At 50.1% G+C, this 26,192-nt stretch overlaps 2 protein-coding genes across 3 annotated transcripts in view; one reads left to right on the plus strand and one right to left on the minus strand.

The window, feature by feature from the left end:
- ARHGAP44 (Rho GTPase activating protein 44) overlaps positions 1 to 26,192 on the minus strand; it is a 209,525-nt gene that overhangs the window by 31,339 nt on the left and 151,994 nt on the right. The window lies entirely within an intron of this gene.
- Positions 840 to 26,192, plus strand: part of ELAC2 (elaC ribonuclease Z 2) — a 28,435-nt gene continuing 3,082 nt past the window's right edge. Inside the window, exons 1-18 of one of the 2 annotated variants that reach the window (XM_057535551.1) lie at positions 840 to 1,160; positions 1,722 to 1,772; positions 1,901 to 1,971; positions 2,710 to 2,774; positions 4,000 to 4,057; positions 4,853 to 4,921; positions 6,241 to 6,348; positions 7,605 to 7,663; positions 19,830 to 19,888; positions 19,977 to 20,049; positions 20,626 to 20,738; positions 20,941 to 21,036; positions 21,830 to 21,968; positions 22,044 to 22,129; positions 23,421 to 23,644; positions 24,588 to 24,684; positions 25,750 to 25,888; positions 26,140 to 26,178. In XM_057535551.1, coding sequence (XP_057391534.1) covers positions 928 to 1,160; positions 1,722 to 1,772; positions 1,901 to 1,971; positions 2,710 to 2,774; positions 4,000 to 4,057; positions 4,853 to 4,921; positions 6,241 to 6,348; positions 7,605 to 7,663; positions 19,830 to 19,888; positions 19,977 to 20,049; positions 20,626 to 20,738; positions 20,941 to 21,036; positions 21,830 to 21,968; positions 22,044 to 22,129; positions 23,421 to 23,644; positions 24,588 to 24,684; positions 25,750 to 25,888; positions 26,140 to 26,178 — 1,779 coding nt within the window. In that variant the 5' untranslated portion in view covers positions 840 to 927. The remainder of the gene's footprint in view (positions 1,161 to 1,721; positions 1,773 to 1,900; positions 1,972 to 2,709; positions 2,775 to 3,999; positions 4,058 to 4,852; positions 4,922 to 6,240; positions 6,349 to 7,604; positions 7,664 to 19,829; positions 19,889 to 19,976; positions 20,050 to 20,625; positions 20,739 to 20,940; positions 21,037 to 21,829; positions 21,969 to 22,043; positions 22,130 to 23,420; positions 23,645 to 24,587; positions 24,685 to 25,749; positions 25,889 to 26,139; positions 26,179 to 26,192) is intronic. The other variant, XM_057535552.1, reaches the window with a different exon arrangement.

Genomic DNA, 26,192 nt, shown 5'->3' on the forward strand with positions numbered 1-26,192 from the left:
GGATGAATTGGGAGATTGGGACTGACATATATACACTAACATATATAAAATAGATAACTAATGAGAACCTGCTGTATAGCACAGGTAACTCCACTTTGCTGTCCAGTAGAAACTAACACAACACTGTAAAACAACTGTACCCCAATTAAAAAAAAATTAAAGGAGGATGTTCAGCTTATAAATCATTAAAATAATTTTGATAATAAAACGTATATTATTAGGTGATTTGATTCTAAAAAACCTTATGAAGTGAATACTGTGACTATCCCCACTTGACAGATAAGGAAACAAGCTCAGAGAGGTCAAGATCACTCAACTAATAAGAGACCCAGGACTCGCTTGTTCCAGAGCTTGTTCTCTTAACCCTTATTCTTGCTTTTCTTTCCACAAGCCAGTAAAAACATCTGAAACGTATATTCATGCGAATTACAATGGAAATAAAGTTAGCAAAACTTCTGCGGTAAAGCTCTAGTTTATCTCCTCACATTTAATCCTAAAAACAACCACAAAGGGGTGACTTGTCTTAGGGGACACCTCGGAGTCGGTGGGGACGGGTCGACCACCCCTCAGCCAACTCCACTCCGAGGACCAGGTCTCTGGCTGGCATTGCCGTTTCCGGTCCTGCCCTCCCAGAAGTCCCGCCCAGGCGAGGGAAGATTTCCGGAAAGAATTGACGCGGGGAAGCCGGAAAAAGACCAGGGGCGGGGCCGTTCGGGGCGCTCTAGCATTCCTCCTCTCTATGGCCACCGCCAATTGACACGTCCGGAGCGGCGAGGCTCCTCCCTATTGGACGCGCGGCCTCGCGTAGGCGGGCGGCCTGGCTGGCGGCGCGCTGACTGGCTGGGGCGCCACGCGGGCGTAGGGGCGGCGCGTGGGGCACGCGGACCGAGACCGCCGGTTGCGCCCAGGAGCTGGAGGAGGGGGCGCATGTGGGCTCTCCGCTCGCTGCTGGGGCTGCGGTGCGCGGCCGGGCGCGCCATGTCGCAGGGGCCGACTCGCCGGCCACGGCCGCCCAAGGACCCGCTGCGGCACCTGCGCACACGGGAGAAGCGCGGGCCGTCGTTGGGGCCCGGGGGCCCGAACACCGTGTACCTGCAGGTGGTGGCGGCCGGCGGCCGGGATGCAGGCGCTGCGCTCTACGTCTTCTCCGAGTTCAACCGGTCAGTGCGCCGCGCCGGGGTCCGGCCGGCCCAGCGGGTCCCCTGGCCAAGCCCTGCCCCGCCCCGCGGCCGCAGTGCTGAGCGCCCAGAGCATCGGGGCCCTTTCCTGGGCTTGGTACCCCTCCCATCCCCCGCTTCCCAGTGTGGATGCGAGAGCCTAGATCCCTTACATCCCCGTCCGTGTGGCTCCGGGAGGCCCCGCTGACCTTTAGACAGACTTGGCTATAAGCGTTCCCTTCCCAAGCCTCGGCCCCGAGCCCCCTCCCGTGCACCCCAGGACCAGGGCCTCCTAGTCCGTGTTGGGGGTGGGCAGGTCTGCGGAGGAGGTGATGGGGAAAGGACGCATCTCGCCCCAGTTCGAGCCTACTCAGGCCCCAGATCCCTCCCTGCCTCTGCTGAGGAGGGTTCAAACCCCAGCGTCCCAACAGCAGAAATGCGGTTGGTAGCACAGCATGTGTTTTTAGTTGTTTCCCCTGTGGTGTACAACAGAGCATATAAACGGTGGCAGAGGTTTTACAGAACCGAATCTAATGACTCTCTGGTGTAACGTTCGTTCTCTAGGTATCTCTTCAACTGTGGGGAAGGCATCCAGCGACTCATGCAGGAGCACAAGTGAGCCAGCCATTTTCCTGCGGGGTGGGGAATGACTCTGCGGCTTTGAGGCAGGAGGGTTGTTACAGCAGGAGAATGGGTCCCTGGTCCTTCTGTTTTGTCCTGCTCCAACGCTTTCTTTTTCTTAGGCTGAAGGTGTCTCGTTTGGACAACATATTCCTGACCCGAATGCACTGGTCTAATGTTGGAGGGCTGTGTGGTGAGTATATTCTTTCCCAGGTCAGGGGCTGGGGGTAGGTGTCTGGGATTTTAACCTGCCTGGCCCTTTTTTTTGCCTGACTTCGGAGTCCAGGGTCTCTGGAATTCTTTTTATGCCAGCCCCGTCAGCTGCAGCAGGGAGAATCAAAAGCTGACTCAGAAGAGTAGATTTTAACGTAGACGCTGCCTTCAGGTGTTCACCATCCACCTCATTTATTGAGTTGCTGGACCGGAGGTATGGGACAAACTGGGAGTGTGGTGATGGTGATTACAGTCAATATATCAGTATTCACCATTGAGACGGTCCGCTCGCTGCACACAGATGCCCAGGGTCCAGATTACCCCCTTGTTTACGCCCGTCAATTAGATGGATCGAGATTGTTCTGCCGCCAGATTCTGTAAGGTTCGTGGAGCGGGTAGGAGGGAGTGGAGGCTGAACCAGTCTCATTCCCAGAGCTGAGACTCAGGTGAGGCCAGGAAGCACCAGGGTGCAGCATCTGTGGCCTGCCTCTGACTTGGCATGATTTTGCACCCGAGGTGCCTCGCCCTGGTATCAAGTCCTGCCCGTTCCAGAGGCATCTGAGTGATGGTCGGCGTCCCTCGCAGCTCTAGCCAGCGTCACTTCTGCTCTGCACGTGCGCAGCAAGCAGAAACCTAGCAAACTGAGGAAGGAGTGCGCCTCCTGGCCGCGACCGCGGGTCAGGGTGATGAGAGATCTGATCTGATTCGTCCTTTTTAGGAATGATTCTTACCTTAAAGGAAACCGGGGTTCCAAAGTGTGTGCTGTCTGGACCTCCACAACTGGTGAGTCTCGCCTGACTCAGCTGTCAAAGCTAAGCCCTCCAGTTCAGTGTGAGTAACAAGGGTTTCCAATTTTACAAATCAGCCTTCTGTCCTCCAGAGTTAATTGACAGTGGCATAAACACTTTGCCTTTCGAGTTAAAGACACCTGAGTCCATAAACCTTATTAACTCTATGACCTTGATTGAGTTACCTTCCCTTCTGCAGCCTCAGTGTCTTCACCTGTGAAATGGTTTGCAGTTGTTAAGGATTAAACGAGGTAACACGCAAAACACTCACTCTTTATGAGGTGTTTCACACCATGTGGACACAACAGATGTCAGCTTTTATCCTTATTTATTAAATTTCAGACATCTTTGTCCTCCCTTCCCAGCCAGCTTAGGACATTGTCGAGAGGTTGTGTACACATTGTTAGCATAAGGGTTCACTTCCCAGGTGCTAGGGTAAAAGGCCAGCCCTGTAAAGTCTGTCCCCAGAGTAATGCTGCATGGGCATCCCTGTTTCTTCTTGTGGTTGGTCTGTGCCTACACCTTCTACTGCCATTGCTTCCCATGTCCAATCCTGCCCCCCTGTGGCCGTCCAGCACCGCGGCCAGAGGGACCCCTCCCAAGCGTAACCGCAGGCAGGTCACTTCATCCTAAAACCCTTCAAGGGTCTTTGTTGTAAACACAGTCCAGACGTCTTCACGTGGCCCACAGGTCCTGTCGGCCCAGGCCCTCAACTGCCCCGGCATCTGTGCCCTGGTCACCAGGCGGGGCTGCGGGCCGGCTTTTAGCTCTTCCCGGAAGCCCCTTCCTGTCTCGGGCCTTCGTCCACGCACCAGTTCCCCTCTTGCCCCGCCTGTGTCCTTCCTTCAGGGCTCATCTCAAAGGGTGTTTGCTCAGGAGCCACCCCTGACTCTCCAGATGCGTCGGATCCCAGCTCCCGACGTTTTTCATATCTGCAGGTCCCTCAGCACCACGGCTGCTGGTTGTCATTTGTATTGTTTTTGTCTCCTCCCCTGGATTCTAAGTTCCGTGAGGGCAGGGACCCCATCTTTTCACTGCTGACCCCTTGGCATCTAACATATGGTGGACACTCAGTAAATATTTGTATGAAGGAAGTTCAAAATGCTCTCTGAACTGTGTTTTATGTCGGTACCTTTGATGCCGCTCATGTACTTGAATGTGTTGCTGTGTCCTCCATCTGTGCAGCCATAACTGCTCACTTCCTTATTTTTCTTTCTTAGGAAAAGTACCTGGAAGCTATCAAAATATTTTCTGGTCCACTGAAAGGAATAGACCTGGGTATGTCCTTGATGATGACTCATTGCCATTTCTGTCTCACATGTCCCCATCTCTCAAATCAGAATCCATAAAAGCTGACGAAATTAAACCTTAAAATCAGTGCTTCATCCACGTGAGATGAATTTTTAAAATATCGCTTGCTGCACTTTCTATGCCCTCACCTCCCGCTCCTCCCCAAACACGGGCAGGGGAGGCAGGAGTGAGTTAAAAGCTGCTGCGTGCTGCATGCGTGCTGGGTGGGGGGTCTCTCTTGGGGCCCCCGAGGCTCCGCCCTGGCCCTACAGGTGGTTCTCGTCATCGAATGGCCTTGGATCCCTTGTAGGGGGAAGGGCTGTGAGCGGCTCTGGCTGGGCTGGGGGGCGCGTGGCCGCTTGATGCGGGGAGGCCTGGCCGATGTGCCGGCAGAGCCCGGTGCATCTCCGGCTTGTTCTTCTGTAGAAACACTAGTATTTTATTTCAGGACGTGTCCCGGGTCTCCGAGTTGAGAGGATTGGCTCTGGCCGAGTGTTTGCCTGTGTCTCTCACGTTTAAGTCTCGGCTTCGTGTTTATTTTAGCGGGTTATCGCCTATGATCGTCGTGTGTCTTCTCCTGTGGCTGACCTAAATATTAGTGGCTGATGAAAATATGTTTTCGCTGTTTCCCTAAACACTACCGTTTCCTCAGAAATTCTGGCTTGAGCGCAGACTCGCGCCAGAATTCCAGAGCAGGCTGGTTGCTCGTGGGCAGCGATGTGGACTTGACGTTCACGCCTCGTTTGCTGCTGCAGTCACTGTCCTGTGGCCTTTTCCCCGCAGCCGTGCGACCCCACTCTGCGCCGGAATACCAGGATGAGACCATGACGGTCTTCCAGATCCCCATCCACAGTGAGTGTGAAGCCGCGATTCCCAGGAGTGGGAGGACGTGGGTCCGGGGTCAGGAAGGCAGGTGGCAACAGAAACTGCCTGATCGCGGGCCTGTGTACCCAGTTTTGTGTTCTGAGCACGATTAGGAAGTTTAGCCAAGGAGTTCCTGCCCTTAAGGAGCTTATGACCTTGAGGACAGACGCGTTTACCTCGCATGTAACGATCGTGATTGCACTTTGGGGTGTCCGGTAATCAGGCTCTGCCCTCAGATCTGCCCGTTTATTGCCAGGGGTCATTGCCACAGGTGTGGGTGCCCTCCTGGGACGCAAGGACTTGGAGAGCTGGGCACAGACGAGCCTTGTTCATAAACAGCAGCGGCAGCCCGGCGGGAGTGTGGTTGGGGGTCAGAAGGGCTCGAGGACCTCCTCAGGTCCCGGGGCCCGAGGTGCGGTCCTGACGTGGAGACAGGCAGTCTGCACGCGAGTCACTGCCGCGTCTGCGCCGCCCTGGCATCCGCTTAACGCCCTGTGTTGGGTCTGCCGACTGTGAGCGACATGCAGGGCCGGCTCCTCGCCCGTTACCTGGTCTGAGCTTGCCGCGTGCAGATGGGGCACAGACGAGCCCCCACCCCGGCCGGAGGAGCCCGGGACCCGCCGGGAGACGGTCCTGCGCCAGCCCGGCCTGGCTCACTCTCCTCGCGTGTCCTCCCCCGGCCGCGCCCCCAGCCTGGTGTGTCCCTGCCCGCTTCCCCGCTCCAGCATGTGGCCCCGCACCCTCCACACGTGCGAGTGATCAGTGCTGAGCCCGCCCGGCGAGCCCTGAAGACCGGGCAGCTCAGAGGGCCGGGCGGGGCGGGGGTCGCTGAGACCAGCAGCTGTGTGCCCGCCTCTTAGGGCAGGGATTTCTTCCGTTCGCCACACCGCGGCCTGCGGGATCTTAGTTCCCCGACCAGGAATCGAACCCGGGGCCCCTGCAGTGAAAGCATGGAGCCCTAACCGCTGGACAGCTAGGGAAGTGTTTTTTTGACCTTGAGACTGAACTGACTGCCCGGTTATGCCGCTCCTCGTGGCGATGGGGAACCTTGGGCCAAGGCCTGTACGGAGCGTGATGGCGGCGGATACGCCAGCTGAGTGCGCGGTGCTTTCTGCTTGGCACGCACCCTTGAGTCCCCGCTGCAGTCAGGCCGGGACCCGGGCAGAAACCTCAAGATGAGGAGGATGGGCATGCGGGCCAGAGCCAGGCGGGGAGGTGGCCAGTAGAGGACAGGCCGGCATAGTGGGCCACCTGGCTGTGAGCCTGCCCTCGGCGTGTGTCACTTGCTTGTTTCCCTTCCCGACCAGGCGAACAGGTGAACGGGGAGCACCAGCCAGCGCGGAGTCCAGAGAGGCAGAGTCCAGAGCTGTCTCCAGACGCGGGACCAGCGGAAGGGGAGCAGCACCTGGCGGCCGGTAATGGTGCTTGGACGGCGGCGCGCTGGGGGGGCTGCTGGGGCTGCTGGGGCTGCTGGGGCTGCTGGGGGCGGGAGTCTGTCTGAATCGGCTGGCTCCTGCTGCGCTGCATTCGAATCTCTGTCATGAGGAAGTTCTGGGTGCAAAACAGACGCTTTTTCTTATCGCGTTAGGATTCAGCTGTGGGGCAGGTGAGAAGGTTGTCTTTAAAAGCGGCCACACGAAGCTGTAGGGGCCAGTCCGCAGCCCTGGGGAGCCCCAAGCTTCGGGTTCAGTTTAACCAGAGGAAGAGCAGGACCTGGCAAATGATTGATTGGGAGGCTTGTGTTTCTCTCTTTTTTTTGGTATAAAGTTACATTGTTTATTTCATCATACAGTATAGATCATTAAGTCTTTACAGTTCATTACAGTCTTTGGATTTTTGTTTGAATTCCCATTTCACTTGTAGCAAGTCAGTATCATCCCCAAATCAAAATCACTTCCTTATATGTGCACCCATCATATGTGCAGAACCCCACACACAAAGAAGGTGTTTCAGCACAGCGTCAGCACTGCAGAGAAGGCACGATGAACTTTTTGTCTCTCGTTAAGGCAGCAGTAACGCAAGTTAGTTTATCCTGAGTGCAGAACCTAACAGCTAAGCAGACCAGTCATATCAACGAGTGGATTTGCACCTTTTCTTCCAGAATGACAGCCTACTGGGAAACTGGATTAAAATTCTAGGATGAGACGTATCACACGAATTGGGCTGCTTGAGGGTGCTGTTGTCCAGGGATGGGCAGGGCTGATAAGTTCTTGTCTCTGCCCCGAGGCCGTGTCCGTCTGAGGACCGACAAGGGGCTGGCCCTCCCTGCTGTCCTTTTTGGGTGGCTCGGGTGAGGGCTGACACCCACGTCGTTTCTGCAGGCCTTGTAGCTTTTGTGTTATTTCCCATGTTCTTACACTTGATTGTAAAGCACGTTACAACTTATTTTTCCCTCTCATCTCCACTTCTAGGTAAAATGTGTCATTTTTTTAAACATTTCACTTGCCATTTTCTGGTTGGCATTTTGCATTTTTGTTTACTCAGATCTCAACACGAGTGGGAAAAAGAAAAGATCTGCTTGAGAAAAAATACGTTTCTTTGACCTTTGTATCCAAACAGTTCCATCCATTTAAGTTTGTGTGAAGTCAGATTAGGTATCCGACGATCACCGATCTGTGGCACCTGGAGACATTGCCATTTACCTCGTGGGGTCGGATTTGTTTCTCCTCAGGTGCTGGCCAGAAAATGCACGGCAGGGACCCCTCCTTGGTCGTAGCTTTTGTCTGTAAGGTAAGCACCTTGCTGGACGCTCTACATGAACATGTGTCTGGTGACCTAAGGGTTTCCGGTAATTTGAAGGTAGCAGCTCCTACCATCACCTGTGTTCAGAGGAAACAGTTGTCCTGGTTCCCAGTAAACCACCTATGCTTGTATGTACTTCCAGATTCTCTTCCAGCCAGAGTCAGTCTACAGAGACCTGTTTCCTATTTGGCTGTGAGCCTCCCTCTTGAACTTCAGAAATAGTTGATAAGTTTCTGAAGTTAAAGACTACTTTTTTTTTTTTTTTTTAGGAATTTTTTTTTTGTTTGAAGTATAGTTGATTTACAGTGTTGTGTTAATTACTGCTGTACAGCCAAGTGACTCAGTTATACACATATAGACATTCTTTTTTATATTCTTTTCCATTACGGTTTATCACAGGACATTGAAGACAGTTCCCTGTGCTATACAGTAGGACCTTGTTGTTTATCCATCCTATATATAATAGTTTGCATCTGCTAATCCCACACTCCCAGTCCGTCCCTCTGCCGCCCCCCGCCAACCACAAGTCTGTTGTCTATGTCTGTGAGTCTGTTTCATAGATAAGTTCATTTGTGTCATATTTTAGATTCCACATATTAGTGATAGCATATGGTATTTGTCTTTCTCTTTCTGACTTCACTTAGTATGATCATCTCTAGTTGGCATCCAAGTTACTGCAAATGGCATTATTTCATTCTTTTTTATGGCTGAGGAGTATTCCATTGTATCTATGTACCACATCTTTATTCATTCATCTGTTGATGGGCATTTAGGTTGCTTCCCTGTCCTGGCTATTGTAAATAGTGCTGCAATGAACATTGTAGTACGCGTCTCTTTTTGAATTACGGTTTTCTCAGGGTATATGCCCAGTAGTGGGATTGCTGGGTCATATGGTAATTCTGTTTTTAGTTTTTTAAGGAAGCTCCATACTGTTCTCCATAGTGGCTGTATCAATTTACATTCCCACCAACAGTGTAGGAGGGTTCCCTTTTCTCCACACCCTCTCCAGCATTTATTTGTAGACTTTTGAATGATGGCCATTCTGACCGGTGTGAGGTGGTAACTCATTGTAGTTTTGATTTGCATTTCTCTAATAATTAGCAATGTTGAGCGTCTTTTCATGTGCCTGTTGGCCATCTGTATGTCTTCTTTGGAGAAATATCTCTTTAGGTCTTCTGCCCATTTTTGGATTGGGTTGTTTGGTTTTTTTGGTGTTGAGTTGTATGAGCTGTTTGTATATTTTAGCCCTTGTCAGTTGCATTGTTTGCAAATATTTTCTTCCATTCTACAGGTTGTCTTTTCATTTTGTTTATGGTTTCCTTTGCTGTGCAAAAGCTTGTAAGTTTGATTAAGTCCCATTTGTTTGTTTTTATTTCTAGTGCCTTGGAAGACTGACCAAGAAAACACTGGTAGGGTTTATGTCAGAGAATGTTTTGACTACGTTCTCTTCTAGGAGTTTTACGGTGTCATGTTTTATGTTTAAGTCTTTAAGCCATTTTGAGTTTACTTTTGTGTATGGTGAGAAGGTGTGTTCTAACTTCATTGATTTACATGTGGTTGTCCAACTTTACCAACACCACTTGCTGAAGAGACTGTTTTTCCCATTGTATATTCTTGCCTCCTTTGTTGAAGATTAATTGGCTCTAGGTGTGTGGGTTTATTTCTGGGCTCTCTGTTTGGTTCCATTGATCCATATGTCTGTTTTTGTGGCAGTACCATGCTGTTTTGCTTACTGTAGCTTTGTAGTATTGTCTGAAGTCTGGGGGCGGGTTATGCTTCCTGCTTTGCTCTTTTTCTTCAGGATTGCTTTGGCAATTCTGGGTCTTTTGTGCTTCCATATGAATTTTAGGATTGTTCTACTTCTTTGAAAAATATCATGGGTAATTTGATAGGGATCACATTAAATCTGTAGATTGCTTTGGGTAGTATGGCCATTTTAACAGTATTAATTCTTCCTGTTCAAGAGCGTGGGATATCTTTCCATTTCTTTGAATCATCTTCAACTTCCTTTATTAATGTTTTATAGTTCTCAGCATATGTCTTTCACCTCCTTGGCAAGGTTTATCCCTAAGTATTTTATTCTTCAGGTTGTGATTTTAAAAGGTATTATTTTTTTACATGCCCTTTCTGATATTTCATTGTTGATGTAAAGAAATGCAACTGGTTTCTGTATGTTAATCTTGTATCCTGCTACCTTGCTGAATTGGTTTATCAGTTCTGGTAGTTTCTGTGTGTAGTCTTTAGGGTTTTCTATATATAGTATCATATCATTTACAGATAATGACAGTTTTGCCTCTTCCCTTCCAATTTGGATACCTTTAATTTCTTTTTCTTCTCTGATTACTGTGGCTAGGATTTCCAATACTATGTTGAATAGAAGAGGAGAGAGTGGAACATCCTTGTTCCAGATTTTAGCAGGAAGGCTTTCAGCTTTTCACCATTGAGTATTATGTTGGCTGTGGGTTTGTCATAAATAGCTTTTATTATCTTGAGACATGGTCCCTCTATGTGCACTTTGATAAGAGTTTTTATCATGAATGGATGTTGAATTTTGTCGAATGCTTTTTCTGCATCTATTGAGATGATCGTGTGGTTTTTGTCTTTTCTTCTGTTGATGTGGTATATCCCATTGATTTGAGTATGTTGAACCATCCTTGTGAACTTGGGATGAATCCCACTTGGTCGTGGTGTGTGATCTTTTTTGTGTATCATTGGGTTCAGTTTGCTAATATTTTGTTGAATTTTTGCATCTATATTCATCAAAGACATTGGCCTGTAATTTTCTTTTTTGGTGTTGTCTTTGTCTGGTTTTGGTATCAGGGTGATGATGGCTTCATAGAATGTCTTTGGGAGTGTTCCCTCCTCTTCAATTTTTTGGAAGAGTTTGAGAAGGATTAAAGGACTACTTTTTCACAAAAAGCTTTGTTTCTCTTCAAATGAATCAGGCCTTTATTGAGACTCCTTCACCTCTTTTAGTTTATATCATCTTACTGTAGTTGTTACACTGCTGACGTTGGACTAATTTTTTTTTATTGGAGTATAGTTGCTTTACAATATTGTGTTTCTACTGTACAGCAAAGTGAATCAGCTATACGTATACATATATGCCCTATTTTTTTGGATTTCCTTCTGATTTACATCACCACAGAATTGAGTAGAGTTCCCTGAGCCTATACAGTAGGTTCTCATTAGTTATCTGTTTTATACATAGTATCAATAGTGTACACATGTCAATCTCAATCTCCCAATTCATCCCCCCACTCCCCCTTGGTAGCCATACGTTTCTTCTCTACATCTGTGTGTCTATTTCTGCTTTGTAAATAAGATTGTCTACACCAATTTTTTCAGATTCCACATATATGCTTTAATATATGATATTTGTTTTTCTCTTTCTGACTTACTTCACTCTGTTTGACAGTTTTCTAGATCCATCCATATCTCTACAGATGACCCAATTTTGTTCCTTTTTATGGCTGAGTAATAGTCCATTGTATATATGTACCACATCTTCTTTATCCATTCATCTGTTGATGGACACTTAGGTTGCTTCCATGTCCCGGCTATAGTAAATAGAGCTGCAGTGAACATTGTGGTGCATGTCTCTTTTTGAATTATGGTTTTCTCAGGGTATATGCCCAGTAGTAGGATTGCTGGGTCATATGGTAGTTATATTTTTAGTTTTTTAAGGAATCTCCATACTGTTCTCCATAGTGGCTGTATCAATTTACATTCCCACCAACAGTGCAGGAGGGTTCCTTTTTCTCCACACCCTCTCCAGCCTTCATCGTTTGTCGACTGTTTGACAGTGGCCATTCTGACCAGTGTAAGGTGATAACCTCGTTGTTTTGGTTTGCATTTCTCTAATATTTCACGATGTTGGACATCTTTTCATGTGGTTTTTTTGTAAACGGGGTAAGTAAAACGTACCTCTTGAAATTGGCTTCTCAGGTGTCTGCCCGCTTCTGAATTCTTTTGGGATGCCCTACCTGGGGCATTTCTGGAGGGCAGGTGTCTTTCCTTGACAGCCCCACAGGCCTTGTGAGTATTCAGTGCCCATCAGCACAGGTTTCAAAGTTGTTGTTACAGGAAAGAGCCACAAGGCGGCAGCACTTCTTCATGCCCCACTCTTGTTTTTTCTTTTTCTTTTCTTTTAATTTAATTTTTATTTTATATTGGAGTAGAGTTGATTTCCAAGGTTGTGTTTGTTTTAGGCATACTGGAACTTGATTCAGTTATACATTGACGTATATGTATTCTTTCTCGGTTTCTTTTCCCAGTATAAGTTCTTACAGTGTGTTCAGTAGCGTTCCCTGTGCTATTCAGTAGGTCCTTTTTGAATATCGGCTGAATATAACCAACCTCCTAAATTATCTCCCCCCATCTTTCCTTTTCGATAACCATAAGTTTGTTTTCTTAGTCTGTGAGTCTGTTTCTCTTTTGTAAATTAGTTGGATTGTATGAATGTATAGATTGCACCTGTTATTGATATGATATTTGTCTTTCTCTCTCTGACTTACTTCACTGAGTATGATAATCTCTCGGTCCATCCTTGTTGCTGGAAATGGCATTAGTTCGTTTTTTTTTATGTCCGAGTAGTATTCCAGTGCATATATGTACCACATATGCTTCATTTATCTGTCGTTGGTCGATTCGGGTGCTTCTGTGTCTTGGCTATATTGTAAATAGTGCTGCCCTGAAAATAGGGGTGCTCGTGTCCTTTCAAATTAGGATTTTCTCCGGATCTAAGCCCAGGACTGGGATTGCTGGATCATATGCTAATTCTACGCTTAGTTTTTTTTTTTTTTTTAATTTTTTTTTATTTATTCTATTTTTGGCTGTGTTGGGTCTTCGCTTCTGTGCAAGGGCTTTCTCTAGTTGTGGCAAGCGGGGGCCACTCTTCATTGCGGTGCGCGGGCCTCACTATCGCGGCCTCTCTTGTTGCGGAGCACAGGCTCCAGACGCGCAGGCTCAGTAGTTGTGGCTCATGGGCCTAGTCGCTCCGCGGCATGTGGGATCTTCCCAGACCAGGGCTCGAACTCGTGTCCCCTGCATTAGCAGGCAGACTCTCAACCACTGCGCCACCAGGGAAGCCCCTACGCTTAGTTTTTTAAGGAACCTCTACACTGTTCTCCATAGCGGCTGTACCAATTTACATCCCCACCAACAGTGTAGGAGGGTTCTCTTTCCCCCATGCCCTCTCCAGCATTTATTCTTTGTAGACTTTTTTTTGACGATGACACCATTCTGACCGATGTGAGGTGATACCTCATTGTAATTTTGATTTGCATTTCTTTAATACTGAGCGATGTTGAGTATCTTTCCATGTGCTTTTTTTTTTTTTTAATACAGTGTGTGCATACTTTACCTCTTGAAATTGGCCTGTTGAAAGTCAGCCCTGTTTTGAATTCTTTTCCGATGATTTACCCCAGGGCATTTCTTGAGGGCAGGTGTCATTCACAGCCCCGCAGGCCTTGTGAAGATCAAGTGCCCCTCAGCACTGGTTTTAAAGTTGTTGTTACGGGAAACGGCCACAAGGAGGCAGCATTTCTCCGTGACTGGCTCTGGTTCCCCGGCAACCAGAGCCTGAGGCAAAGTGCTGTTCCTGGGTTGCCAGTTAGAGGGGAATGGGCCAGAAGAAACGCCCCAGGCTTGTGTCTCGTGACTTCTTCCCCTCACCCCTTACGGCCCTTCCTGCCTTCAGCCAGTCCCCACTCCGGTGTCACCACTCTGCTGAGGGTGCTGTCTTCTGTAGGTAGGTGGGGCGACCCTAAGGAGGCGTGGAGCCCAGGGGACTCTCGGAGCTCTTCCAGCCCATGGGCTCCACCATCCTTCGGGCGCACCTGCTTGGTTTCGCTGTAGGAGGGCCCGCCTGGGTCTGGAGAGGGTGGGCACGTGCCCAGGGCACCAGGCAGGCCAGGTCCCAGGCGGGGCTCGTTTGCTGGCATGTCCTCCCTGGATCCCTTAGCCCTTGACAGTCCAGCCTTGGGCCCCAAGCCTGCTCGGGCTCCAGGGATGTGACACCAGCTCAGGGCACCGAGGCCTGAGGGGAACAGATTTGGCATTTTTTTTTTCTTTTTTTCTATTTTAAATTTTATTTTTTATTGGAGCGTAGGTGATTTACAGCGTTGCGGGTTTTCTTATCGCTGCTGTTTTTTCCTCCGTGTACAGGAACTTGATTTCCTTATACGTAGACCTATGTGTGTGCTTTTTCGGGTTCTCTTCCCATATCAGTTATTCCAGAGTGTTGAGTAGGGTTCCTTGTGCTGTAGCCTGGGTCCTTGTTGATTATTTTATAAATAGTAGTGTGTATATGTTAACCTCAACCTGCTTATGTCTCCCTGCCCACCACCTTTCCCTTTCGGTAACCACAGGTTTCTCTTCTAAGTCCGTGAGGCTGTGTCTGTTTTGTAAAGTTCATGTGTATCCACTTTTAGATTCCACCCGTGAGTGGTGTCTTATTATACTTGTCTTTCCCTGTCTCACTACCTTCACTTAGTACGATCACCTCTATCTCCTTCCCTGTGGCTGGAAATGGCATTATTTCATTTTTTTCTTTTTAATGGCTGAGTAATACTCCATTGTGTCTATGGACCCCATGTTTGTTTGTTTGTTTGTTTTAAATACAGCAGAAATATTTCTGAGGATTTGGGGATTGCTTTTTTTAAATTAATTTTTATTGGAGCATGTTTGCTTTCCAATGTGCGTTAGCCTCCAGTGCACAACAAAGTGAATCAGCCATACACGTACAGATATCCCCTCCTTTTTGGACTTCCCTCCCATTTAGGTTACCACAGTGCATTAGGTAGAGTTCCCTGTGCTATATGGTATGTTCCCATCAGATGTCTATTTTATAAATAGTATCAATAATGTGTATGTGTCAATCCCAGTCTCCCAGTTCCTCCCACCCCACCCGCTTCCCCCTTGGTATCCATACATTTGTTCTCTACGTCTGTGTCTCTATTTCTGCTTTGCAAATAAGATAACCTATACGTTTTTTCTAGATTCCACATATATGCGTTATTATATGACATTTGCTTTTCTCTTTCTGCCTTATTTCACTGTGTATGACACTCTGTAGGTCCATCCACGTCCCTACAAATTACCCAATTTCGTTCCTTTTTATGGCTGAGTAATATTCCATTGTATATATGTACCGCATCTTCTTTATCCATTCCTCTGTTGATGGACATTTAGGTTGCTTCCATGTCTTGGCTACTGTAAATAGAGCTGCTATGAGCATTGGGGTGCATGTATTTTTTTGAATTATGGTTTTCTCTGGGTATATGCCCAGTAATGGGTAGTTCTATCTTTAGTTTTTTAAGGAAACTCTATGCTGTTTTCCATAGTGGCTGAATCAATTTGCATTCCCACCAATAGTGTATTGAAGGTTCCCTTTTCTCCACGCCCTCTCCAGCATTTATTGTTTGTAGGTTTTTTGATTATGGCCATTCTGACCAGTGTGAGGTGATACCTAATTGTAGTTTTGATTTGCATTATTCTGATAATTAGTGATGTTGAGCATCTTTTGATGTGCTCGTTGGCCATCTATGTCTTCTTTGGAGAAATGTCTATTTAGGTCTTCCCTTTTTTTGATTGGGTTGTTTGTTTTTTTGATATTGAGCTGTTTGAGCTGCATGTATATTTTGGAGATTAATCCTTTGTCAGTTACTTTGTTTGCAAATATTTTGTCCCATTCTGAGGGTTGTCCCTTCGTCTTGTTTATGGTTTCCTTTGCTGTGCAAAAGCTTTTAAGTTTAATTAGGTTCCATTTGTTTATTTTTGTTTTAATTTTCATTACTGTAGGAGATGGGTCAAAAAAGATGTTGTTGTGATTTATGTTAAAGAGCATTATGTCTGTGTTTTCCTCTAAGAGTTTTATAGTGTCTGGCCTTACATTTAGGTCTTTAATCCATTTTGAGTTTATTTTTGTGTATGATGTTACGGAGTGTTCCAGTTTCATTCTTTTATATGTAGCTGTCCAGTTTTCCCAGCACCACTTATTGAAGAGGCTGTCTTTTCTCATTATATATATTTTTTTAATTTTAAAAAATTTATTTATTTAATTTATTTTTGGCTGCGTTGGGTCTTCATTCCTGCGCACGGGCTTTCTCTAGTTGTGACGAGTGGCGGCTACTCTTTGTTGCGGTGCGTGGGCTTCTCATTGCGGTGGCTTCTCTTGTTGCAGAGCACGGGCTCTAGGCACGCAGGCTTCAGTAGTTGTGGCTCGCAGGCTCTATAGCGCAGCTCAGTAGTTGTGGCGCACGGGCTTAGTTGCTCCGCGGCATGTGGGTTCTTCCCGGATCAGGGCTCAAACCTGTGTCCCCTGCATTGCCAGGCGGATTCTTAACCACTGCACCACCAGGGAAGTCCTCTTCATTGTATGTTTTTGCCTGATTCAGGGAAGTCCTCTCCATTGTATGTTTTTGCCTGATTTGTCATAGATTAGGTGACCATAGCTGCGTGGGTTTATCTCTGGGCTTTCTATCCTATTCCATTGATATATATGTTTTTGTGCCAGTACCACATTTTCTTGATTACTGTAGCTTTGTAGTATAGTCTGAAGTCAGGGAGGCTGATTCCTCCAGTTCTGTTTTTCTTTCTCAAGATTGCTTTGGCTATTCAGGGTCCTCTGTGTTTCCATACAAATTGTAAAATTTTTTGTTCTAGTTCTGTGAAAAATGCCATTGGTAGTTTGATAGGGATTGCATTGAATCTGTAGATCGCTTTGGGTAGTATAGTCATTTTCACAATATTGATTCTTCCAATCCAAGCACATGGTATATCTCTATATGTGTTTGTGTCATCTTTGATTTTTTTCATCAGTATCTTAAAGTTTTCTGCATACAGGTCTTTTGCCTCCTTAGGTAGGTTTATTCCTAGGTATTGTATTCTTTTTGTTGCAGTGGTAAGTGGGATTGTTTCCTTAATTTCTCTTTCTGGTCTTTTGTTGTTAGTGTATAGGATTGCAAGAGATTTCTGTTTATTAATTTGTATCCTGCAACTTTACTAAATTCATTGATTGGCTTTAGTAGTTTGCTGGTGGCATCTTTAGGATTTTCTATGTATAGTATCATGTCACCTGCAAACAGTGACAGTTTTACTTCTTCTTTGCCAATTTGGATTCCTTTTATTTCTTTTTCTTCTCTGAATGCTGTGGCTAGGACTTCCAAAGTTATGTTGAATAATAATGACGAGAGTGGGCACCCTTGTGTTTTTCCTGATTTTAGAGGAAATCGTTTCAGTGTTTTCACCATTGAGAATAATGTTTGCTGTGGGTTTGTCACATATGGCCTTTATTATGTTGAGGTAGTTTCCCTCTATGCCCACCTTTTGGAGAGTTTTTATCATACATGGGTGTTGAATTTTGTTGAAAGCTTTTTCTGCATCTATTGAGATGATCATGTTTTTTTTCCTTCAGTTTGTTAATATGGTGTATCACATTGATTGATTTTCATATATTGAAGAATCCTTGCATCCCTGGGATAAATCCCACTTGATCGTGGTGTATGATCTTTTTTGTGTGTTGTTGGATTCAATTTGCTAATATTTTGTTGAGAATTTTTGCATCTATATTCATCAAAGTTACTGGCCTGTAATTTTCTTTCTTTGTGACATCTTTGTCTGGTTTTGGTATCAGGGTGATGGTGGCCTCATAGAATGAGTTTGGGGGTGTTCCCTCCTCTTCGATTTTTTGGAAGAGTTTGAGAAGGATCAAAAGACTACTTTTTTACAAAAAGCTTCATTTCCCTTCAAATGAATCAGGCCTTTATTAAGGCTCCTTCAACTCTGCTTTAGTTTATATCCTCTTACTGTAGTCATTGAGCTGCTGACATTGGACTAATTTTTTTTTCTCTCTCATTTTATTACAACAAAGTTTAACAGTCCAGAAAAGTCACATGACCTTGGTGGGTCGACACTGGACTAATTTTTATTTATTTATTTATTTATTTATGGCTGTGTTGGGTCTTCGTTTCTGTGCGAGGGCTTTCTCTAGTTGCAGCAAGTGGTCATCGCGGTGCGCGGGCCTCTGTCGCGGCTTCTCTTGTTGCGGAGCACAGGCTCCAGACGCGCAGGCTCAGCAATTGTGGCTCACGGGCCTAGTCGCTCCGTGGCATGTGGGATCTTCCCAGACCAGGGCTCGAACCCGTGTCCCTTGCATTGGCAGGCAGATTCTCAACCACTGCGCCACCAGGGAAGCACCTGGACTAATTTTAATGTTGGCTAGCATTCACAAAGGCCTAGATTGGTAAACTGAAGTTGGTCAATTTCTATGAAAATGTTATTACAATCACGTGTTTTTCAGATCTAATTGCCTACTTTCAATAGGACTTTGCATTAAAATTTTATTATACTAGAACCTGCAGCAAACAGTTGTCTAATCTCCGGTAAGACTACATTGCTTTTTCGTGAGCTTTGATTTTTTTTTTTTTATAAAGCAATATATTTGATTTAAAGTCAACTTGGTAAAGTTGATTTTAAAATATATTTGTAATTTTCATCCATTTGTAAAAATTTTCAACACCAGCAAGTGAACAGTTATGAAAGGTTAGTAGTAATATTAGTTGTTAGTTGTAAGATCATTGCCAGTATAACTTCCATCAACTTACTTAGATAGTAAAAAGTAATATCTATAAAAATAGTTTATATCTATTTTACTTAGATATAAAAAGTACTTAACTTTTATAAAAGTTAAGTACTGTTGCCCATAGGCTTGTTACTTCTGTGTGTCTGTATTTTTAGGCAGCAGAATAATTTTCAGAGCAGTTTACGTGGTAATCTTTTGAGTGGCCCTGCATCAATCCTTCCTGAACAGATTACGTCGACCATGGTGTGTTCTGTGTGATCAGGGAGCTGTTTGGGGGCAGCTGTCCTGGGAGCCGAGGCGCCAACACCAAGTCGCCGCAGGCTGTGTCCTGGCCTCTGGCTCCTCCCATCTGTTGCTGCTCCTCCCACTGTGTCATCCTGCAGCCCCTTTTCCCTTTCCTGAAAATTTGCTGCTTCTCGGCTAAGGGTTCAGAAGGCGGTAAAGCAAAGCTAGTTCAAATTCTGGGAGGTGGGAGAAATAGGCTCTGGGTGTGAGGGTCTGAGAAGCTCTTGTCTGATAGGAGCCTGGGCTTCAGGCAGCCGTTTGCTGCCCTGGGGCCTGTGAGCTGGCGTTCGGTTTTCAGACGGGAACAACTTTCTCCACGGGTTGAATTGAGCTTGTAGTGGAGGCACAGGTTTTACCGGCCTTAGGCCTGACATTCCTGTTAAACATTAGAAACATTTTGCTTCCATCCAGTTTCATCTGGGTCTGTGGTCACCACAGTGCCTGTTAATGTCGTTATCTGAAGGTGTCATCTAAGTTCTGTCGTGTTTGTATTACGTGCTCACATTAAGCTGTCATCATTCCTCTAGGATAACGTTTTCCAAGATAGAAAATCCTAGAATCCTAATAAGGCTTTCGGCTCCAAACTGGAGACTTGGCCCTAAGAGTAGTTTCGTAAATTCAGGAAGTTAAAAGGAAATGCAAATAGCTTCTCAAGATCTAAGGAAGAAAATGAAATTCAAATATAAGTCAACCCTGAAAGACTTGTTAACATTTTATGCCATTTCTGACTTTCCTGTTATTAGGTAGGAAATATGTGGATTTCTAAAACGTTGGGACATGAGTTTTTAAGTACAGAATGATTATGAGGTTTTGTGTTAGGATTATTGATTTCCCTTTTAACATAATAAGAGAATACTGGGAACTTTTTATTGTAACTTCGTATAAAAGCAACAGCACAGTTTTGCCAAATACATGAAAAGTAGAGGAGAAAAACCATCCACACGCTCTACCCTGTCCTTGTCACTGGAATGCCATGTCACTTGGTGGTTACACGATCATTTCTGCTAGAACGTGTTCCAGTGACACTCCTTTGGCTGTTACTTGACCCGCGCAGGATAATAAAAGCAACAGTGTTTTCTCCTCCAGGTACTTGGAGGACACGTCTTATTTGATATGGAAATGGATTGCATTTTATTAGATGTGTAAGGAGTTAATGGGAAATAAAACACCTTGGTTTTAAATCATTCAGCTTTTAGTGCTAAACTCAACTGATTTCAAAACGAATGACGAAAACCAAGCTTCTTCATCAGTCACGGGAATTACATGGAGATCTCTTCCTTACAGCTCCACATGAAGAAGGGAAACTTCTTAGTACTCAAAGCGAAGGAGCTGGGCCTCCCAGTGTGAGTGGCGGGGACAGCTGGGGGGCCTCGCCGGGCGCGCTGAGATCCCAGAGCCCCGCCCTCACCGAGGCCTCGCCTCTCGTTTCAGCGGAACAGCTGCCATTGCGCCCATCATTGCTGCTGTCAAGGATGGGAAAAGCATCACATTCGAAGGAAGAGAGGTGAGGTGCCCTGTTGCTGCAGTCTCAGCAGTGACAGGCAGGGACCGGGACGCTGGACCGAGTCACTGCCTGGGTCAGGCCCTGCAGACACCACTTTTGAGGGGACTGAACAGCTTGGATTTCAGCACTTAGCTGAGCGATAAAATAGGGTCTCTTGTCTAGGCTTGTCCTGCACATCAGAGCTGGCCATGTCGGGCCGTTTCTGGAGGTTGTCTCTTTAGGATTTGGGGGTCTCCTTATAGGATGGATGCTTTCCCTTGTACTTGAGCTCAGGGTGGACCCCATAAGGGTGGAATTCGGATGCGTGGCCCAAGGGAATGACGTTGTCACAAGATGTAAGGACGTCAGGACCACACGACCTGAGAGAACCATGCGTGCCACACCGGGCCGTCCGGCCACTTCAGGTGTGAAGTGCCCTCTGCCAGCCAGCGGCCGCCTGTCTGCGTGTCCGCGGAGAGGGCGAGAAGGGTGAAGGTGGTGATCTTACGTCGGCGCTTCTCTGGAGGGTGATGCGGTGTTAGCAGGTGACTCGAGGGCCTGCCCTGGGAGCACGTCCTGACCTCAGTGACTTCACAGATTCTGCCTGAAGAGATCTGCACCGCCCCAGACCCCAGGATCGCTTTCGTCGTGGTAGAGTGTCCAGACGAAGGATTCATTCAGCCCCTCTGTGAGAATGCCACCTTCAGGAGGTAAGGAGGGGTCTCCGGGCGGAGAGGTGAGAGCCGACACGGCTCGGGAAGGGCGGCCTGGCACTGACCAATGGCTGCCCCTGCCGAGGCCTGGGCCACCACGGCCCCGCACAGCGCCCTCCCTGGCTGCCGGGCCCCGGATCAGCGTGTCCTGAGTTTGCACCACGTGACCCAGCAGAGCCCCCTGCTTCCTTCCTCCCAGTTTCCAAGGAAGAGCCGAAGCCCCCGTGGCCCTGGTGGTCCACATGACCCCGGAGCATGTGCTCCTGGACAGCAGATACCAGCAGTGGATGGGGAGGTAGGAGCCCCGGCGCATGCCAGCCGCGGTTCCGCCGCCGCCCCTGCCCCCCGCCTGAGCCCTCCCTGGGGTTCCTGCCCTCCCTGGATTCTGGGGGCGTCCCCGCTGTGAAGACTGTCCCCGCTTGCCTGGGGCTGGTTTCCTCAGCTCTGAACAAATCCTGCCTCTGGACCATCCCGTGCGTGTTTCCTAAAGAAGAGTCTTGCAAGGATAAAGCCACAGCTTCAGTTTACTGAGCGACCGCGACACGTCAGGCAGCACGTTAAACATGCTTCATTTCCCTCTCCTGATCTTGCCGACAACCCACGTTCAGCGACCGGGAGGATGGGTCCCACTCCTGGTTTCGTTGGCCGAGGCCGGCGCCGGGTGGAAGGACTTGCTGGGGTTGGACCGGGCGCGTGGTGACGCGTGGTGATACCGCCCTCCCCCGCCGGCCCCGGCAGTCCCTCCTCGGCGCCCTGGTCCTCTGCCCCCCGGGGTCTGAGTGCTGACACCCATCACTGTTTTCCTCTTCCTCCCCCGTGCTCCCTGTGTTTCCAAGTCCCCAGCACTGTACCTGCTCCTGGTTCTCCTGGTGTCCTTCCCACACGCCCAGGGCCTCTGACTTTGCAGAGACGCCGGGCTCTGAGGAAGAGGAGCAGGGCTGTGTCTGGCCACGTAGGGTGACCTCGGTGGACAGGTCACTCACCCTCTTGAACACTCCCAGCACCTGGCCACCCCGCCCCCTGTGCCGCCCTGCGGGTGGGAGTGTTCCCAGAAGGACGCCGTGCTGACCGTGTGTCGTCTGTCTTAGGTTCGGGCCCGACACCCAGCACCTGGTCCTGAACGAGCACTGTGAGTCGGTCCACAACCTCCGCAGCCACAAGATCCAGACACAGCTCAGCCTCATCCACCCCGGCATCTTCCCCCCGCTCGCCAGCCTCCGCCCTCAGGTAGGGGCCCAGCTCGGCCCATTGCCCAGCCCCCAGCCAGCTGCCCCCCGCGGACCGTGGCTCCGTCTCTTACAGGAAGGAGGGCTTGCCCCCTGCGTGCCCCTGGTCCGCGGCCAGTGTCTCCTCAAGTACCAGCTCCGGCCCCGGCGCGAGTGGCAGAGGTGGGTGTGGTCTCATTCGGCGGGGGCGGGGCGCGTCGGGCTCGTTCTGGGAGGGGCTGGGGGCGGGGCGTGTCGGGCTCGTTCTGGGAGGGGGCGGGGCGCGTCAGGTTCTGGGAGGGGCGGGGCGCGGCAAGCTCGTTCTGGGCGGTGCGCGTCAGGCTCGTTCTGGGAGGGGCCGGGGGGTCAATGGCACAGGCTCCACAGCTGCATGGTCTCCGTGTTGGACCCAGGAAGAGCCACAGACGATAGGTGGCGGACGGTGGCTGCGTCCCATTTTAAGCTGACCTGGGGGAGGCGGGGAGGCGGGGACTGACGGCTGTCCTTCCCCGAAAGTTGCCTCTGCTAACAGCCGTGTGTGTTCATTGTTTTGGAACGTGGAAAATGAGTGAGCGTAGGGTGAAGAAAATCAGTCAGCCGTAATCTCATCACCCTGACACAGCGATGGTTAACGTTTTGTGTTTTTTATCTTTGAGTACGTGGGGATGTGTTAAAATACACGTCTACACCGTGGGTTTAGGGCCTGACGCGCTGCCAGTTTTTTCCCGTGTCACGATAGTCTTCGTAAGGAGACTGTCGCCGGTGTTCCAGATACGGGTGTTGGTGCGTTGGAGGCATTTCCAGCTTTTTGCTGTTGTAGCGAAACAAGTGCCTTATAAAAGTCCTTGAGGAGAACCGTGTTCCCTTAGGGTGATTGTGAGAGCGGGGTTAGCGAGTCGGGGCGGCACTGCCCGAGGCAGCTGGTGAAAGGCGCTGCAGCGTTCACCTTAGCCAGTCACCCAAGAGGTGCTTACGGCCCTGCATCTTTAACTTTTAAAATCTCACCCTTGAATAACTGGAAGTGTCCTGTGCACGCCGTGGTGTCTGTGTCCGGGCAGACCCCGTTCTGGACCACTGCTGGACACCAGGCACTGTCGCGGTGAATAGTTGGGGCCCTTGAAGGGCCCCCTTCCCTCCCCCCCCCAGCCCTGGGGGATGCCCAGTGCTAGTGGATGTAGCGAGCAGAGGTCAGGGGGCTGCGTAGAGTGCCCGCACCGTCCCGTCTGTCCACCCCCCCAAATGTCAGGAGTGCCAGGGCCGCCCCGTCCTGCTTTGAGCTGAGAGGTTCTGAGGAGCCGGAGCTGTGAGACGCCCTGAGCTGGGAAAAGGTCTGCCGGGCAGGAGAGCGGAGCCGCCCCAGGCCCCAGTCACTTAGATTTGAAAGCATTTTCTGCAGGCGGTCCCCAGGGATTGAGCTGGATGGGCAGGGTGTTTGCCTGGGGCCACACGCTCCCCTGATGCCTTCTTCTTGCAGGGATGCCATCGTAACTTGCGACCCTGAGGAATTCATTGCTGAGGCCCTGGAGCTGCCTAACTTCCAGGAGAGCGTGCAGGAGTACAGGAAGACTGTGCAGGACGGCCTGGCCCCGGCGGGTGAGCCAGACCAGGGCCCAGCCCCGGTGTCTCCTGGCCTCTGCCCTCCTGCAGCTGTTCGCACAGCACTGAGTGGAGGGTCCGCGTGGCCCCGTCGAGCCCCGGGTACCTGTTGAAGCCATTGCTTCTCTGGCCTCCGCTTAACGTGGCCCCGTCGAGCCCCGGGTACCTGTTGAAGCCATTGCTTCTCTGGCCTCCGCTTAAGACCACCAGTGCCGGCCCCCGCCCGGACTGCTTGGTTAGGTTGGAGGTTAGGTGACGGTGCCCAGGCTCTCCTGGCAAGGCCCACGCTGAGCTGAGGGCGGCGGTTCTGGGGCCTCCCGTGAGGCCCTGGACAGAGCCGGCAGCCTAGTCCTGTCTTTGCTGGGAAGGGTCCACGGAAGATTCCGGCCATGTCACTCACCTTGCTGGGCTCTCACCGCCCTGACAGGAAGAGCAGTCTGGGGAACTCCGTGCCCTCTTTCCAGTACTTGGTTTTCCCAGTGGTGTTTTTAGCTCACGAATGAGGCGGAGAAACAAGGCTGGACCAGAGGGCGGGTTCAGGTTTAATCCAGCTGGCACCCGTCTGGTATTTCAGGAAGATAACTTCCTGGCTGCACGTGCCGTGGGCTTGAGATGGGTTTCTGGTTTGCACGTTAAAGGTCCATTTAGATCATACTCGTGAACGTGCACCCGGGGCCTGTCAGGCCAAGCGGGGCCCATCTTCAGAATCTAGGCGGCTCTGCCTCTTCTCTGGGAGCTGGCCCTCGGAACCCCTGCAAAATGCAGCAGGGCCTGGCCGGGGGTCCCCAGCCCCGGTAGATAAATGCTGACTTGTAGCATGAAAAGGTGGCCTTTGCTATTTAACACTTAGAGCAACTCTGCTGCAGAAAGGCCTGTGGAATTCCTTTGCTCTCCTTCCCAGGCAGCGCCGGGGCCCCTCGCCCCAGGCCCATGTGTAAGGAGGTCGGACCACCAGCCCCTCCTGTGGAGCTGGACTTAACTAACTCCAGTGTTGGCTCACTTCTGACCTGAAGAAGTGAACAGCTTGACGTGTGTCTTTCCATAGAGAAGAGAGGCCAGTATCCAGAAGTGGTCTTCCTCGGAACGGGGTCCGCGATCCCTATGAAGATCCGGAATGTCAGCTCCACTCTCATCAACATCAGGTATTAATCCTTGCATGGGAGGCGCCCGTAATCGGGAGCCCGGGGTTTTCTCAGCAGATCCTGTTCCACCCGCCAGGCTAACCTGGAGGTTCAGCCTGTACGTCCCTGGAGGCCCATCTTGGCTGGGGCCCGGGGGGAGGGGTCAGGCGGTTACGGCCTCCGTAGCTCGCTGGACTGGAGGCAGGCACCCGTAGTTATGTCTTCGGCTGAAAACCGCTGACGTGTATGCCGTCGCCCTGCCAAGGGGCGGTCTTGCTGAGTTTCCACGTCCCTCCCGTGAACCCGTGACTGGCCACCTCCTGCAGCCCCATCATCGGTGCACCTGCCCCAGGCTGCTCATGGCTGGCGGTGGGGCAGACCCAGGCCAGGACTGGCGTCCGCCTCTGTGTCATAGGGCCTCTCACTGGTGCCGCTGGGGTGCGGAGCGGCTTCGGGGCTCCTGCGTTCGCTTTGTGAGCCGCCTGGGTTTGCCTGGTGGTGTAGGTCCGCAGGGAGGTGGACCCGGGCTGTCTGCGGGAAGCCAGGCTCGTTTTTAAGTTTTGCTTTGTCATGCGGGTGCTGGTGGTGGATGGCTAACAGCCGAATAACGCGTTAAACGTACTTGGCAGTCGTAAGGGGCACCCCGACGACAGAAGCGCACGGGTCTGGGACGTGTTTCTCTTGTGACGGAGGAGCTGGCGGGAAGCGGCCCTGGCCTTTCCGGAGGGCGTTGGTGCAGCCGCTGTCCCCGGGCCGCGCCAGCTAAAGCAGAGCCTCCAGGTCTCCTGGCGGCCACAGCGGCTGTCGCCACGTTCCTTCTAAGTAGAGTTTTGTGGATTTCATGTCCTCACCCTCTCCTTCCGCAGAAACTCTCTTGGGTGCCCAGCATCTGTGTAGCTCTAGGTACGCTCCGTGCACTTAACCTCACAGAGCGTCGCGACAGTATTTCGTGTCACAAGGACGGACATGTGAGACCACCATCCCCTTGGCAGCAGCTCCCGCGGGAGGAGCTGAGCCGTCCCGGGAGACGGGCACCCAGCCTCGTCCTGCCCTCCTCCCTGAGGGCAAACCTGTCTCCTCCCGTAGCTCCGACACGTCCCTGCTGCTGGATTGCGGGGAGGGCACCTTCGGGCAGCTGTGCCGCCACTACGGAGACGAAGTAGACCGGCTCCTGGGCACCCTTGCCGCCGTGTTCGTGTCCCACCTGCACGCGGACCACCACACGGTGAGCGGGCCGCCTCCCTCTTCCCGGCCGCGCACCTCCGCCCGGGCCTGGGCTCTTCCGCAAGCCCAGCGCCACGTGCGTCTCCCCTCACCATGCGGCTGCTCGGAGCTGCCCTCGCCCGGAGGCGGGCGGCTGGGTCCGCTGGGGGCAGGGGGGCGGTGGCCGCCAGAGCGCCGGGCACCCAGGGGCCCCAGCGCGGGAAGGAGGTCGGGTGTGGACCTGGCTGATCCGTGTCCCCTCCTCCTTCCCAGGGCTTGTTGAACATCCTGCTGCAGAGGGAGCGGGCTCTGGTGAGTCGCGCAGG

The sequence above is a fragment of the Balaenoptera acutorostrata genome, chromosome 20 (assembly GCF_949987535.1).
Source record: "Balaenoptera acutorostrata chromosome 20, mBalAcu1.1, whole genome shotgun sequence".
Taxonomy (NCBI): domain Eukaryota; kingdom Metazoa; phylum Chordata; class Mammalia; order Artiodactyla; family Balaenopteridae; genus Balaenoptera; species Balaenoptera acutorostrata.